The following is a 16,370-nucleotide window of genomic DNA, read 5'->3' as shown; positions in this document are numbered from 1 at the left end:
GACGCGTGAAAGATCTCTTGTGCGCGTCGTTTGATGATGATCGTTTGCTCAGCTGCCACTTTCGTCATGCTTGGCCTCCCAGGTCCCCAGACCTCAGTCCATGCGATTATTGGCTTTGGGGTTACCTGAAGTCGCAAGTGTATCGTGATTGACCGACATCTCTAGGGATGCTGAAAGACCACATCCGACGCCAATTCCCCACCATAACTCCGGACATGCTTTGTAGTGCTGTTCACATTATTCCTCGACTACAGCTATTGTTGAGGAATGATGGTGGACATATTGAGCATTTCCTGTAAAGAACATCATCTATGATTTGTCTTACTTTGTTACGCTAATTATTGCTATTCTGATCAGATGAAGCGCCATCTGCCTGACATTTTTTGAACTTTTGGATTTTTTTTTTTTTGTTCTAATAAAACCCCATGTCATTCCAAGTATGTGTGTCAATTTGTACCTCTCTATCTACATTATTCCGTGATTTATTCAGTTCTCAAATTTATACTGACTTTTTGATCACCCGGTCTTGGGCCTGTTGCTCTACCGTTTGTTGAAACTACGAAATTCCTGCGGCTCATGATTGATAGAAACTTTCTTGGTCCTCCCACATGTCTTACCTGGCTGCCCGCTGTACCCTGTCCGTCAGTGTTCTACGGGTCCTCAGTGGTACTTCCTGGGGAGTGGTCTGGACCACCCTCCTCTGTTTGTACAGATCCCTTGGCCTTTTGAAAGTAGACTATGGATGCTCCGTTTATGCATCTGCACATCCATCCATCTTACACTGTCTAAATACAATCTACCACCATCGAATCCATGTGGCCACTGGCACCTTTTACACCAGCCCAGTTGAAAGTCTCTATGCAGAAGCTGCCTCACTACTGCGGTCATAACGACATGATGTTCTCCTCAGCAGATACACATGCCATTTGTCTGCCATACCTGGCCACTCATCTTATGTCGCCTCCTTCAACGGCTCATTTGACCGCCAGTAGGTGGGTCCCTCTTCTCCATTACCTCCTGGAGTTCACTTTTGGTTACTGCTCCAGCACTTGCTCTGTCTTGATGGATGGTCTGACAGGAAACAAAGCTGCTGACACTGTTGCCAAGGCTGCTGACACTGTTGCCAAGTCTGCAGTCCTCCTACATCATCCAGCTAGTTCTTCCATTCCTTCCGATGATCTCCATGTTGTCTTTTATCAGAAGGTGGTGTCACTTTGACATTAAAATTGGTCTTCCATTCATGGGAACAAACTCCAGGGAATGAAACATCTCCCAGAAGCTTGGCCGATCTCCTCTCTCAGACCTTTCGCCGCAAGGAGCTGATTTTAGCTAGGTTACGTACTGGGTACTGTCTTTTTAGCCATCGTCATTTGTCAAGTGGTGACCCACCATCACTTTGTGCTAACTGTCATCAACCTTTGACCATTAGCTGTTTCCTGACCAAATGTCTCTCTTTTAACCACTTACGTTCTACTGTATGTTTGCTGTCTGAGTTATCGGTCGTTTTAGCAAACGGCACATTGGATGTTGATTGTGTTTTACTTTTTATCCATCATAGCAATATAGCGAACGACATTTAATATTTAATTCATGGTCTTCATAGTCTCTATGACATATTTCGTGTACCTTTCTCCAAGAGTAAGTCCTTGTTTTGCCTGCCTTTCCTTCCGTTGATTGGGCTTAACGTGCAGTCACATTTAATTCCTTTTTCATCTTGGTGTTCAAAGGTTCTGACATGGGCGTGTATGACTTTAGTGTGTTGTTGAAGTTACAGTTTGTATGCGGGACAGGAGTGCCAACAGAAATTATTTCTTTTTCCTCTTTTTGCAAGTAGTTTGTAACAACTGTTCACAGCTTGTGACTGGTGGATTACTATTCTAAATAATCTGATCTTAATTATGACTACAATAAAAACACCACCATTCTTATTTAATTAATGATGACATTATAACATCTAACAATGGAAAATCCAGGATGGAATAATGTCAGTATTATGAAAAAGATAGATTGCCAATCACCATATAGCAGAGATTTTGAGTTGCAATCTGGTCTCGACAACCAGAGACTGTGTGTGACTGACTCTCTCTCTCTCTCTCTCCCTCTATCTCTCTGTCTGTCTGTCTGTCTGTCTGTCTGTCTGTCTGTGTGTGTGTGTGTGTGTGTGTGTGTGTGTGTGTGTGTGTGTGTGTGTGTGTGTGTGAAAACTTACTTGTTTGACAGTCTTTTAATTATGCCTATCTGCAATTCAACATTTCTGCTGCATGGAGAGTAGCACTCTATCCCTTTCATAATACTGACATGGTTTTATGTATTTTAGGTATGCTAGATTCACAATTTCTGACTCATGATGATGACCTATTCAATCGGCAGTTTATATTTCAGAATATAACATTCTTAAGAGGAGTTGGTTGGTTGACTGGATGATTAAAGGGACCAAACTACTAGGTCATCAGTCCCTTTTTCCTCAGACAGACAGGTCTACATGCCTGTAGATCAGATAGCCTACCACACAAAACCCAGGGGAGGAAAACCATAAGGTTTATGAAAGTGAGATAATGGACAAGAAGAAGAAAGAAAGAAAGACAGAGAGAGAGCACAAGAAAGGTGTTCCCTCTAGGGTGCAGCCAGAAGCCTCCGAGCACAGTGCAATGCAATGAGGGAACATACATCCCAGTCCCCCCCCCCCCCCCCTTACCAGATTTAGCCCACTCACAAATCACCTAGGAAAGACTAGCAACATGGACACGATGAGAGAAGTACAGAGAGACAAAAGACGAACAAGTCTAACAGACCATGGGGGGGGGGGGGGGGGGGGGGGGAGTAAAAGAGCAGGTAAGGTGAGGACCAGGCTGCACCACAATGCCCAGATAGCCACAGCACGGACTTGGCAGAGGAGGCAAAGAGTGTTCTGCCAACCCATCAATGGGCCAATATGGGTAAGTGGACCTACCTTGAAGAGAGCGGTGAAAGCTCCCTTCAAGAATAAAACGTAAAACTAAGTCAGCCACTGAGGCACTGTCTCCTAACACCAGAGACAGCGCGCGAGGGAGATTAAGAGCCCACTGCATGGTGGCTAAGTTCGGACAGTCCAGCAAAATGTGGACCACCAGCAAATGGGAACCACAATGACAGAGAGGTGGGTCTTTGCGACAGAAGAGATGACCAAGAGTTAGCCAAGTATGGCCAATACGCAGCCAGCAAAAGGACGATCAAGTCTTTGAGAGAGGCCCACATGAAGGACCTCCACAGATTTGTAGTCTCCTTCATCACCCTATTTTGTTTGGCAAAGTCAGAGTGAGCCATTCCTGATTCCCTAACCTTCATGGCATAATACCGATCAGAGGTCCATTACTGGAATACCAACATCACAAATCAGTTTACAGGTAGCCAGTTTGGCCAGGCTACCAGCAAGTTCATTTCCCAGGATCCTGATGTGGCCTGGGGTCCAGACATACAGGGAACCCTGGATAGCAATTACCAAGGGACGGTGAAGGTAACATTGGTCAAGAGATGCAAACTGCACAAGGAGTTGCTGAAGATGAGAGAGGATCCACCGGTGCAGAAACTAATATGTTCAAGAGCACGAGAGATGGCTACCAACTCCGCAGTGAAAACATTACAACCATTTGGCAGGGAGCACAGTTCAGTGTCACATGCGAGTATAAGCGAAGCCCACATGACCAGCACCCATTAAGTCATCAGTACAGACTACTTCTGAACCCCAAGATATGACAAGAATGGCTAAAAATTGGTGGCAGACGGCCTCAGAAGGAACCGAGTCTTTCAGATCTGGTGATAGGTCAAGACAACGCTGTGGCCGAGGGATGCACCATGAATGTGTAGTGAATGGGCCTGGAGGAGAGGTGATAGAGGAACCAACTGGAGTTCAGAGAGGAGAGACAGGATGTGGATTGCGATTGTAATCCTTGATCTGGACTGCTGTTGCAGGGGATGGATTCCGGTGTTTCGACGGGATTGTATCAGGGCTTTGTAAAGCTGTGGAAAGGTAGTACGATATGCATCCCAGCTGGTGTTACTCAGGCAGTGAAGACTATTAAGGTGCAGCTAACACTTTCGATCAATCTAGCATAGATGGGGAATCCACGTCAACTTAGGATCTAAGACCAGTCCAAAAAACCAAAATGTTCCCACCACATTGAGTAGTTGGCTGTTGAGGTAAAGTTCTGGTTGTGGGTGAACACTACAATGTTGACAGAAGTGCATAACATGAGTTTTGACACTGTAAAGTGAAAGCCATGGGTGAGGTCCCATGACTGCGCCTTTCCTATGGCACCTTGCAGTCGATGTTCAGTGACATCCATACTAACAGAGCCCTGTGGTACCCCATTCTCTCGTCGGATTGGGGGAGGAGGGGAGGGGGGTGGGGGGTGGTACTGTGGGAAGCAGCAAGTTGAACCTGCAAAGTATGGTGGGATAAGAAGATGTGTACAGTAGCTAGGATGTGGGGTCTTAAGCCTTTTTCAGGTCGAAGAAGATGGCTATAAGGTGTTGATATTGGACAAAAGCTGTTTGGATGGCAGACTCCAGGCAATCCAGATTTTCAGTATAGAGTCACCTCGGCAAAAACCGCCCTGGGATGGAGGCAGAAGACCCCGAGACTCAAGGAGCCAACACAGCCGCCAGCTCACCATGCATTCAAACAACTTGTAGAGAACACTGGTGGGATTAACTGGGTAATAACTATTCATCTCTAGAGGGTGCTTGCCCTGTTTCAGTACTGGGATGATGATGATTTGTCGCTGTTGCAATGGGAAGTCGCCCTCACTCCAGGATGCAGTTAAAGATGGCAAGGATATGACACTGACAATCCACAGATAGGTGCTTGATCATCTGGTTGAGGATGTGGTCCGATCCTGGGGCAGTGGGCTAGGACACTGACAACTCCCCATTCACTGAATGGAGCATTATACGGATCCAGGTGGTGTGCAGTAAAAGATAACTGCTTTTGCTCTACTCACTTTTTTAGGACACAAAAAAGGGTTGACAGTTCTCAGACTCAGAGGCTCTAGCATAATACAGAGAAAAATGTGGCATCTGTGTTAGTGTAGATGGCACCATTCAACGGAACACCACCAGGTACACCTGCAGGTGTCTGGTATCTGTAGATACATCTGACCTTGGCTCAAACCTATGAAGGGAAGGTTCACGGTCTGATGGTTGAAGCGTACTGTTCCTTGCATTCTTGTTTCCATCGTTTTATTGGATGGCAGACCCAGGCATGGAGCCACTGAAAGGCAATAACGTGCTCCATCGATGGAGCCTACGATCTCTAATGGCCTCTGCAATTTCTGATGACCATCCAGGTATTGTCTTCTGTCGGGGTGCACAGAAGGAACAGGGAATCGCCAAAATCAGCTGCTCAAATAATGGTTGTAGTTGTATTCTGGACTGCCTCATCAATATCTCCATGCAGTGGGGAGCCAAGGGCAACAAAAGAGGCAAAAGCATCCCAGTCAACACGGCTGAGAGTCCATCTGGGCAGGCGTCCATGGGAGTGACGCTTTCTTTCACATCACTTCGGTATAATGTCACCCTGACCTTTTCAGGTAATGAATCACCATCAAAGGCCAACATGAAGGCACTGGTAGCGACACTGTTGTCCTTTGGTCCCCAATGTACATGACTAACAAAGTGTGCACCCTGGCACTCCAAGTTGGTGCATAGCTCAGCATCAGATTGTAAGAGCAGGTCCCTGAACCATATTTAGACTATTATGGGGAGTGACAGTCACCGGTATGTCACCCACCTTGTTAAGAGCTAGTAGCACCCGTGATTGGGCAGAGGATACTGTTTTGATCAAAATTGACCCACTGTTCATTTTAGAAATGGCTGCCACTTCCCCAAGCTTGACTTCTATGTTCTCCACAAAGAAGAAGGGTTCTGTAGCCAAGAAGGAATCCCCATCAATCCTTGAGCAAACTAATTATTGGGGGGACAGGGGGGGGGATATTTCTCTGCTTGCCGCTTAGCCCTATAGAAGGAAACATTTTATGGTCATATCTCTCTGCACTTAAATAGTACTTTCCTTCCATAGAGACTGCTGGAATCATACAGCTACCGGCGGAAGATAACTTCATCCGATTCATTTGTGGCTCATCCGCCATGGTGCCACCCACTTCGAATGGGGGCTCTTGCCATGTGCGCCACCCAGCCGCAGAAAATGGCTACATGACCAGTAATCCGTTGCTCGGAGTCCCCGTGTCCCAGTCACAATGGGCACATGCACATAAACCTTGGCATACATGGGAAGTTTTCAGCTCAGACACCAACAATACGATACCCACGTGGCCAGGGGGCTACCACTGTGCAGCTATTTGATGACCACCATGACAGGATGGCCACCATGCTGGAGCTTACACTGCATTGGGTGACCTTCCCTGCATGGTAAACATTTCTGGAGAATCTGAAAACTGATGGCAGGTCAAACCTAACAACGGGGACTATGTCTTTACTTAATGAAAAGTTGTAGAAAACAAAAAAAAGCGGAAACTCTAATCCCAGTCACAAACGAGATCTGAGCTGGGTCTGCATCAAGAAAACCATACAATGGAGAGGCAGAGGGAGAAAGGGACAGTGGAAGTATAAGCTTGCAGGACAGAAACGAAGTAATGCTGCAAAGCATGGGGCCCCATGGTAGCCAAGCAGGTAGGTACTGACACGAGAGTTGTGAGCCCTCAGGGGCTAAATGAGTAATATTGTCATTGAACCTTGGTGGGTCCTTCCCCACATCTCACTACATCCCATCACACAAACTCAACCAGCATGTTTCTGACAAGGTTTGTGAATTTCTCCCATTAATCAATATTCTCCTTCCCAGATGTAAATAGTTGCTCAGATAGTTTGTTATTTTATTGACACATCATGCACAACTTTTCATTCAACACCACTGATCAATGATGCTGCTGTAGCTCTGTGTTTGTTGATTCATCCATTTATTTTCACTGAATTGAAAAGTTCACATTTTTTTATTGACAGCATATATTGTATACTTACATCATATGTATTCTACTTAGTTGGCTGTCCAAGATAATTTTCAGATAAGATATTTAGTACAATTTCACTTGAACCGCCATCCCTGCCACCTGTGTCATGCATGGCTGGCTAACAGGAACCTCTCCTATGGCTAAAACATGATCAGGTAATTTATCAGAAATATTTTTCCACAAATCTTCCGTAGCATTCCATGCCATCTCAACTGATGTAGTGTGTCACCAATAGATAGTTTTAGTAAGAAATTTTGGCCCACCTTTAAGGCTTAACTTTACCCAAATTATCTATTGTTGACTGCATTTATCTCATTACACAAAAAGAGACTTGTCACATATATATTCCAGTCAGAATTTAAGATTTTGTTTCCGTTTGTTTCTAGTTTTACCCAATTTTCTGTTCCACTTGCTACACAAGCAATGCTGTTTAAGCAAGTCACAGTAATTCAGTGATCTTGCCTTGAATACTTGTCCAGTTACCTAATATTCAGTTTTCATTTTCACAGTTGACTTATATGGCTATTTGATCTCCTCAATATGAAATACATGTGAAGTGATCATGGCTCTTTGGTGTTCAACATCTAAAGGTAAACAGGCTTACAAAGTAATATATCTAAAAAAAAAAAAAAAAGGATGCAAACTATACATATTGCGCTATTGAAGGAAATCCTTTCTGCGGGTACTGCATGCCTAACCAATTCAGGGAGGCACTTTAAAATTCTACATCCAATACAGATTAAGTCAAGGAATCTGCACCCAAGATCACCAAAAAATCAATGGAGCCTCTAGTTTAAATCCACCTGGCTCCAAACCAAGGATTCCAATCAATACTGGGCATGAATGAACAAATTGTGAACTGTGATTCCATTAGACGAGTGACACCACCAAAAGGAACTAAGATGATGACAAGCATTACTTACAACCAGCTGTAACCATTGCACTAAACAGATGGCTGCAGAGCTGCTTCTGTATCTCAGACGAGACCTTCCCACAGTAAACATATGGGATATCCAAAGGACTTCCTTTATGATCTGATTGTTATTTCCCCGAGGAGATCCATCATCTGCGTTAAATTGGAAACCTAATAATGAGCAATCTGACCGTAGTCTAGATCATACAGGATCATTGACCTCAGGGTCAAAAGATAAAGCAACTGATGTGGGCTCATGTAACAACAGTAAACATGTCTTTCTCATATACACTTCACTATAAAATAATATTTTACTGCTATTTGTGCAGATTTCCTCAACAAACTGAACCACTGACATCTTAACATAAAAGTTTCATCTGTTAATAAGAAATTAATAATTTATTTGGAGAAATGTAACCCACAAAACACAGCACTGAAACGTATCACTGTGGAATGTTTATCAGCTCTATTGATGAAAACATCAGCCTATGTGCACATGCTATGCAGTGTTTTGGGGCCAAAGCCCTCAGAGTAAAGTCTAAGGAGAAAACATGCATTCCTCCAATCTTATGTAGGCTAGTCAATAGTGGAAACAACAATTTCAATAATGAGCAGCATATTCGCCCTAAAATATATGTTAACAATGTTGAACACCTCATTTAGTAGCTAAAGATCATGCAGATTGTTTCATAACTTATCACGAACACCAAGAATAACATACTGCATTACAGCACTCACCCTCTCTCATCTGGGGACTCAACACCATAGCCTTGAGCAAGCAAGGCTGCTATAGGTTCACTAATTACTTGCAGAACATCGAATCCTGCATCTTCCGCTGCATGTGCCAGTGCCCGACGACTACACTTCGAAAAATTTAAGGGGACACACAGGACTGTGCGCAGATCTGTATCTGGAGGTACACATGTGGAAGCAAAGCCTGAAACAAATAACAAAAAATAAAGAAATGCTTTACATTACTACCAAACCACAAGCTTCATATTTGTATACAAACACTATATTTATTGTTGATTGACAGCTAGCTGGCTGGTCGTCAGTAGAGTCAATGCCTACAGCTTATTCTTTTCCATCAAATAACTTGAAACACTTAAAAAACTCACAGTACAAATATGATGCAGCACTGGAAAACTTGTTAAATTGACATGCGACCCCATTAAAAGCAGGATCTTGCATTCGCAACAAAAGTATTCCTGTAAATTGCTTTGTTCTAGCACCAAATTCCTTGAAAGTTACAGAATCAGAAAAGCTACCCATAGATTAGTTCGGTACCTGCATCAAAAATTTGTAATTCATTTTTTTTAGGGGCAGGAACATTTTGTGAATGGGCCAAAGAGTTTTGTTACTGCAAAGTATTGATTCCACTGTGAGAGTACTTATTAGTTACATGTTCAAAAGGAAAACTCTAATAGTTTAATCATTTTGTGTAATAGGACAGTGTGAAAAAATGAGTGAAAAGTCACCGAGACCAAATCATTCTCTCTATTTCAGCAATCATATTCCCACTTGACAGCTTCTACAAGCAAAACATGTCAAAGCACTACACCAAAGGAAGTCAGCATTTAGAAGATAGAAGTATATCTGTGATAATACAGGATGGATGTATTTAACCATTGCACTACCTGATAAAATCTGTAGCCACTCTTTGGTGGCTATGTCTTTTTATCCTGCACAAAAAATGTGTATAAAATTTTAAAGCCCAAAACTTCTTCAAATTGGCTGCCTTGTCAGGATCCAATTCTGTACAGATTGCTCGCAAAGATAGCAACCAAAGTAAGATTGTAATTTTGACATGTTACATATACACTGTCCAGTCACATTAATTTGACCATCAGTCGAAAGCCTGAATAACCACCTTTTGCTGCATAGACCACTGCGAGACATGCAGGAATAGTGATAGTGAAGTTCTGGAGGGTAACGACACGGATATGGAGCCATGCAGACTCCAGTGCCATGGCCAGAATGTGACAGGTTTCTCTTGAGAATCCACCGCGAGAACAGCTCGATCGAGGTGGTCCCACAGATTATCAACCGGGTTTAAATCCAGAGGGTCTGGTGGCCAGGAGGGTACAGTAAATTCATCCTGGTGCTCTTCATACCACACACACACACACACACACACACACACACACACACACACACACACACACACGCACACTGTGAGCTCTGTGACACATTACATTGTCCTGCTGGTAAATGCCATTGTGTGAAGGAAAAAACGAACTGCATGTATGAGTGAACATGGTAACCAAGGCTAGATGCATACTTATATCAATCATCTGTGCCTTTCAGAATGACAAAATAACTCGGGTAATGCCTTGAATATATTCCCCAGACCATAAAGCTCCCTCCTCCAGCCTGGACCCCTTTGCTTTCAGATGATTCACACTGTGCACACCAATGGCCAGCTGTCCAATGGAGCATAAAACGTGATTCATCTGAAAAGGCAACCTGTCACCACTCAGTGGACACCCAGCTGCAGTGCTGGCGAGCTAATTCCAGTCTTTGTTGCCGATGAACACCAGTTAGCAAGAGTGCACAAACCAGGCACCTGCTGCAGAGAACCATACACAGCAATGTTTGCTGAACGGTCATTGAGGAGACATTTTTGGTAGCCATGGGTTTATCTGGGCAGTCTGATGCTCACCCATACATATCTACACAGCTGTTGTTCACCCCGTCATCTCTGCCCGTAGTGCATTATAGCTACCGTTGTGCTGGTTTTGTATAGCACCTATTTTACCATGCACGGTATACTTTAAACACAATGGCACACAAACAGTTTCATAACTTAGCTGTTTTGGAAATTCTTCCACCCTTGGCCTGAAAGTCAATGATCATGTCCTTCTGGAAGTCAGATAAACCGCTCTGTTTCCACATTATAACGACTGCAATGTTTTCCATGTTCCCCAACACACTTTATATAGCCTCCCCTGCTGGCGCTGCCACCTGCTGTTTGTGAGTGGTTATTCATGCTGATTCCAAACATAGGCAGTGGTCACACTGTTGTTACTGGATTGTGCATAACACCTTTGTCAGTCTCTGGATTAATTACAACAAAGATATGTTGCAATTTTTTCCAGCTAGTGTGTTGAACAACAGAATCATTTTAAGTAATTACTACTCACAATCTAACAATGCGGGTATAGTATTAAGAATGGAGTGTCGAATGATACAATTTATACTCTGAGGAATATCTCCTATGATGCCCAAATGGATCATTAAGTAGTTAAGATCCTACTGTCAGTTTATAAACTAGTTGTATTATAAGAAAAACGTGAAACAGACAGTATTAATACATAACTGACAAACAAAGAATCATAATAATATGAGTAAATATACTGCTACAGATTTCTGAAAACAACTATCAGACAACATATATAAGTGCCTGAAGGTCAGTGCTCTTAGTATCTTTTCTTAATAATGTCTGTAGCTTCTGTCTGTAGTTTTTATGCTTACACTAGCAATTAGTGAATAATGGAAATCCAGTCAACCGTGTTTTCAGACAAAGATAAAGAAAAGAAGGAAAAATAATGTCTAAGGTAGGGTGGACAGTGATCAGTGATGTCTGAGTAAGCTGTATTGCCTACTCAAGTTGTGTACACACACACACACACACACACACAAACACACACACACACACAAACACACACACACAAGTTACAACTCTTACAACACTAGACAGTATAAAATGTAATTACAATTTTTCTACTTTGGAGCAAAGCAGTTTGATACATTTCTTAGAGTAGCTTAATACATTTCATCAAGAAACAAATTTGCTAACTGAAAACCAAGTTTGCACTACTTTCTAACAAAAGAACAATCTCTGTGAATTTAGTTTAGTAGCGGCATTGGTGAGCTCTACTGTAAAGAATGGAAAGTTTAAAAAGTCATCACCCCTCTGTGTCATAAAAGGTGAAGTATTAGTTTATTTGGCCAAAGATGGTGTCAACAACCATTCCATGGTACACTTGGATGTATACAACTAAAATGAATTTGGGGGACCACAGGAAACCTAAGTCAGGCTGGCTGGACTGGGATCCAAACAACTTTCCTCCAAAATACAAGAACAGCATTCTTGATCACTAACCACCACATTCCATCAGTGAAGCCTAAAGAAGTCTACACACACTTTTGGTAAAACTCCATCTTATTCTTTACACTCCCTATACAGTTTTTGATGTACAAATCTAAAACCACTCCTGATCATAACTGTTTGTTGAACAGATAAATTATGCTTGAATTCAGTAAGTTCCCAAGATAATTATTTGATTCATTACTGTACTCATACTTAAAAAGACAGATTCATCTCAGATATTTAACCAGAGTTATGTCAGTAACAAGCATTTCACAGCAAGTCACATGGGGGATAACAACTGCAAAGCAAAGCAATAATCTGAAGGTCCCATCATGATCATAGTCCATGGTGGGCTTCAGTTTATTAGTAAAATATTGGAAAACTGTGGTATCCTTACAAATTTACTATGGAATATTCCTCAATCATCTGGGGTGAGTGACTGAAGCTCTGATAAAGTCAGAGGCTACACATGTGATCTGGCAGACATTGTGAGAAATATGTCAACAAATTGATGAAAATGAATTTTGGAAACTTTAAGTGGTTCATCCCGCAGTTCTCCACATTTCTTCCCATAAATGTGTATTACGTAAATTTAAATAAATTCAACAGAAATAGCACGAGGTACAGAAATTAAACTATTACAGCATGTGAATGAGCGGATAGGTATTCGCAGACAAACTGTGAGAGCCACACTGCACCTGTGGTCATACAGCTCAGGGAGTAGAAGTATTGACTACGAAAGGCATAGGTTCAAGTCTGAGATTCAGTCAAGTGAAAAGTTTTATTCTGAAGGAAAATTTCATTACATGTACACTCCAATGTAAAGTGAAAGATTCATTTTTATTAAACACATGTAATCATATCAGCCATTTCAAATGGAAAAAAAAGTAGCAAAAGCAATTATTGCTTCTTGTTCATTCTTACGACACAAACCCAGGCCCGAGGACTGCATGGGTAGCAGAGGCCAGCAGATTGCACAGTTACAACAAGAGTGATGGAAGGTCAGGACAGAGGGACTGGTCCCCCACCTCCACAGGCACACACACTGTGATCCTCTCAACCATCCTCCAGTGAGAAGGGACACGAGGCACAGGTGGCGGTCATCTTAGTTCCAGCCTGAGCATCGGAAGTGACGACAGGGTGCCAAATGCGACTGTGGTCACAGCCAGAGCTGTTTCGTGTTGGTGGGTCAGACAGTCATGTCTGGCCTTAACATCAAGCCACTGATGCTCTCTGTCACCAATGATGACCCCTTGGGTCCATCCCAGACACCAACTGCATATGCATGCCCAGACAGACATTCCACCCACAGGCAGGCCTATAGGCAGGTTTGGCACACAGCACAGGATGCAGGAGGTCTAATGGTGTACAATACCAACTCAAATGCAGTATTTCAGCCAGATGATGTCTGCAAGGTCTTCAGCAGCTGTGTTTTAAATGTATGGACCATCTGCTCAATCTCCCCATTAGGAGCACGGTGAAACAGGGTGGTGATCGCATTACAGCCACAGACAGCCTAAAGCTGCATCTACGTAAATGGGGGCTAATTTTCCAACACCAGGGAATAAGTGGCACTCCCTCAAGGTAGAATACCATCATGAGGTCACAAGTGGTAAAAATGGTGGTAATGAACAGCATCCATGCCACGTAAGGGAAGTTTTGAGAGGGTGGCCACCACCAAAAGCCACATAACAACCTGAAATGTCACGGTAAAATCAACGAGGACCTTCTCCGACAAGTTATCAGGATGGGGCCACGACGAGGAACCTTGACCGTGGGACAAGTGATTGAGAGATCAGGCATGACACGAGCCGTATGCGCATTCAATGTCTGCATTGATGTTGGGCCAGTACACGTGCTGTGGGGCTAGTGCCTCCATACATGTCCTCCACCAATGACAGGCACAAAGGAGCTGGAGGATGCGGGGACAGAGCGAGGATAGAATGATGGTCAGGTTTTCGAGAGTCCTCTGCAGCCATCATTAAAACATCATTTGTAGCATTGAATCAGTAGCATAACATGAAATAATTGTGAAAGGCTAGATCAGTAAGGCTCAAAACATTCTCTGGACACCTCTCCAGTACCTCAGACAAAACTTTCAACAGGACAGGATCGTGAAACAACACAGTGGATACCTCACGTGCAGTCAGAAGGAATTGAACCAGGATTTATTGTGGATGTTGGTCCAGGGGAAACAAACTGTTTCCTTGTGGTTGAACTGCACATTGGCACCAAGAGGAATTGGGGGTAGGGTGTTCACGTTGGTGAGTTGAGTTGGGTGAAAGTGGATTTTAATTGATACCCAATCAAAAACAATGCCCAATTCTGCATACAATGCATCATCTTTTCCAGGAGTTTAGAACAATGCACAAACAACAAAATCAAGGCTTTGAGCTTTGCAGTCGCTCAACAGGTGTAATTTGCTGCCATACAGTCTACATTCCAGAGGTGAGAGCAACTGGCCATTCACTACTACCCGACACCTTATGGGACAAAACAACCGCTATACCATATCGGGAAGTGTCTGTCTCGAGTGTCAAGGGCAGGTCCAATGAATATAGTGTCAGTCACAATGCCACCTTGAAACTGTACATAATGTTCTGATATGCCAATTGGCAGGTGGTCAACCACACAAATTTGACACCCTTCTTGCATAGTCGATCTAGGGGATCTGTGATTTGTGCCACGTAGGGAATAAACTTGGCACTGAACATGATTCTACCCAGAAACAACTAGCTGCTTAAGGTCAGTAGTGGCCAACATATTAGTGATTACGTCAATGTGGTCACACGTGTGCACGATACTATAGCGACCTGGGGTCACTGGGGCCTCTAAGGTACAGAGGCTGTGAAGTGGTGGGTCGTGGAAGCAATGGTGCTGGCCAGGGATGGACAGGTATAGTGTATTTTATTTTTCTTGAATTACAGCACTGGAGTGTCTGGATAAAGGAGACCATAATTAGGGTGTTTTGGGGTGCAGCAAATGCAGAGCGCATAAGATATCAGCTGTTGTTGGTGCAAAACTTGCAGAAGTGGAATCCCCTGCCTCTGTGAGAAGACTAATCACGGGGCTAGTCCGGAAGGCACCAGTCACAAGTCGGACCCCACAATGGTGGATGGGATCTAGTATCTGCAATGTCGAAGGTGACACAAAACCATAGACAAGACTCCCATAGTCTAAACGAGACTGGGCCAGTGCTTTGTACAATCGCAGGAGAATAGAGTGGTCTGCACCTCAGGTGGTATCGCACAGACATCTGAGAACATTGAGACGTAACCAGCACATCCTCTTCAGCTGGCGAAGACAAGGGAGCCGTGTCAACCGGACATCGAAGACCAGACCCAAGAAGAGACGGGTGTCCACCACCTCGAGGGATTGGCCATCGAGGAACAGGTCCGGATGAGGATGGACTATATGGCGACGGCAGAAATACGTGACGTACAATTTGGTCACCAAAAACTGAAAGCCATGGGATAGAGCCCAAGATTGCACCCGGTAGATTGCCCCCCTTGTAGACGGCTTTCTGCAGCGCCCACGACAGAGGAAGCGACACACGTACAAAAATCGTCAACATACAAAGACGCGAACACTGTCGGCCCAGCAGCCACTACCAGTCCATTAATGGTGATGAAAAAAAGGACGCTCAGTACAGAGCTCTGTGGAACCCCATTTTCTTACCGACGGGAAGTGCTGTAGGAGGAACCAACTTGGACCCGGAAATAGCGACATGAAAGAAAGTTATGGATAAAAATGGGCAGAGCACCACAAAGACCCCAGTCGTGAAGGGTGGTGAGGATGTGGTGGCACCAGTTGGTGCCGTAGGCTTTATGCAGGTCAAAGAAGACTGCAATGAGGTGTTGCCAATGGGCAAAAGCCGACCGGATAGCAGACTCCAGGTGGAATAAGTTATCCAATGTAGAGTGGCCACGGCAGAAACCACCTTGAGTCGATGACAAAAGGTCGCAGAATTCGAGGATCCAAAACAGCCGCCAACTCACCAGGCGTTCAACGAGCTTGCAGAGGGTGTTGGTAAGGCTAATTGGACAGTAGCTATCCAACTGAAGAGGTGGCTGCCCAGGCTTCAACACCGGAATAACAATGCTTTCCTGCCACTGGGTAGGAAATACCCCCTCACTCCACAGATGGTTGAAAAGGGTCTGTACACGACGGTGGCCAGCCACCGATAAGTGATGGAGCATTTGGTTATGTATCCAATCCGGTCCAGGAGACGTGTCAGGACGAAGGGTGAGGGTGCTGGCGAATTCCCACTCGCTAAATGGGGCATTACAAGGCTCCAAGCAGCGAGAAATGAAAGACAAAGGCAGTCGTTACGAGCGCTGTTTGAGGAGGAGGAGGAGGA

At 44.0% G+C, this 16,370-nt stretch overlaps 1 protein-coding gene across 1 annotated transcript in view; it reads right to left on the bottom strand.

The window, feature by feature from the left end:
• LOC126470693 (heat shock 70 kDa protein 14-like) overlaps positions 1-16,370 on the bottom strand; it is a 219,503-nt gene that overhangs the window by 109,912 nt on the left and 93,221 nt on the right. Inside the window, exon 4 of the mRNA XM_050098694.1 lies at positions 8,656-8,854. Within this exon, the coding sequence (XP_049954651.1) occupies positions 8,656-8,854 (199 nt within the window). The remainder of the gene's footprint in view (positions 1-8,655; positions 8,855-16,370) is intronic.

Source organism: Schistocerca serialis, chromosome 3 (genome assembly GCF_023864345.2).
Source record: "Schistocerca serialis cubense isolate TAMUIC-IGC-003099 chromosome 3, iqSchSeri2.2, whole genome shotgun sequence".
Classification (NCBI taxonomy): Eukaryota; Metazoa; Arthropoda; class Insecta; order Orthoptera; family Acrididae; genus Schistocerca; species Schistocerca serialis.
The sequence above is the reverse complement of the archived record's forward strand: the minus strand, read 5'-3'. Positions and strand labels throughout refer to the sequence as shown.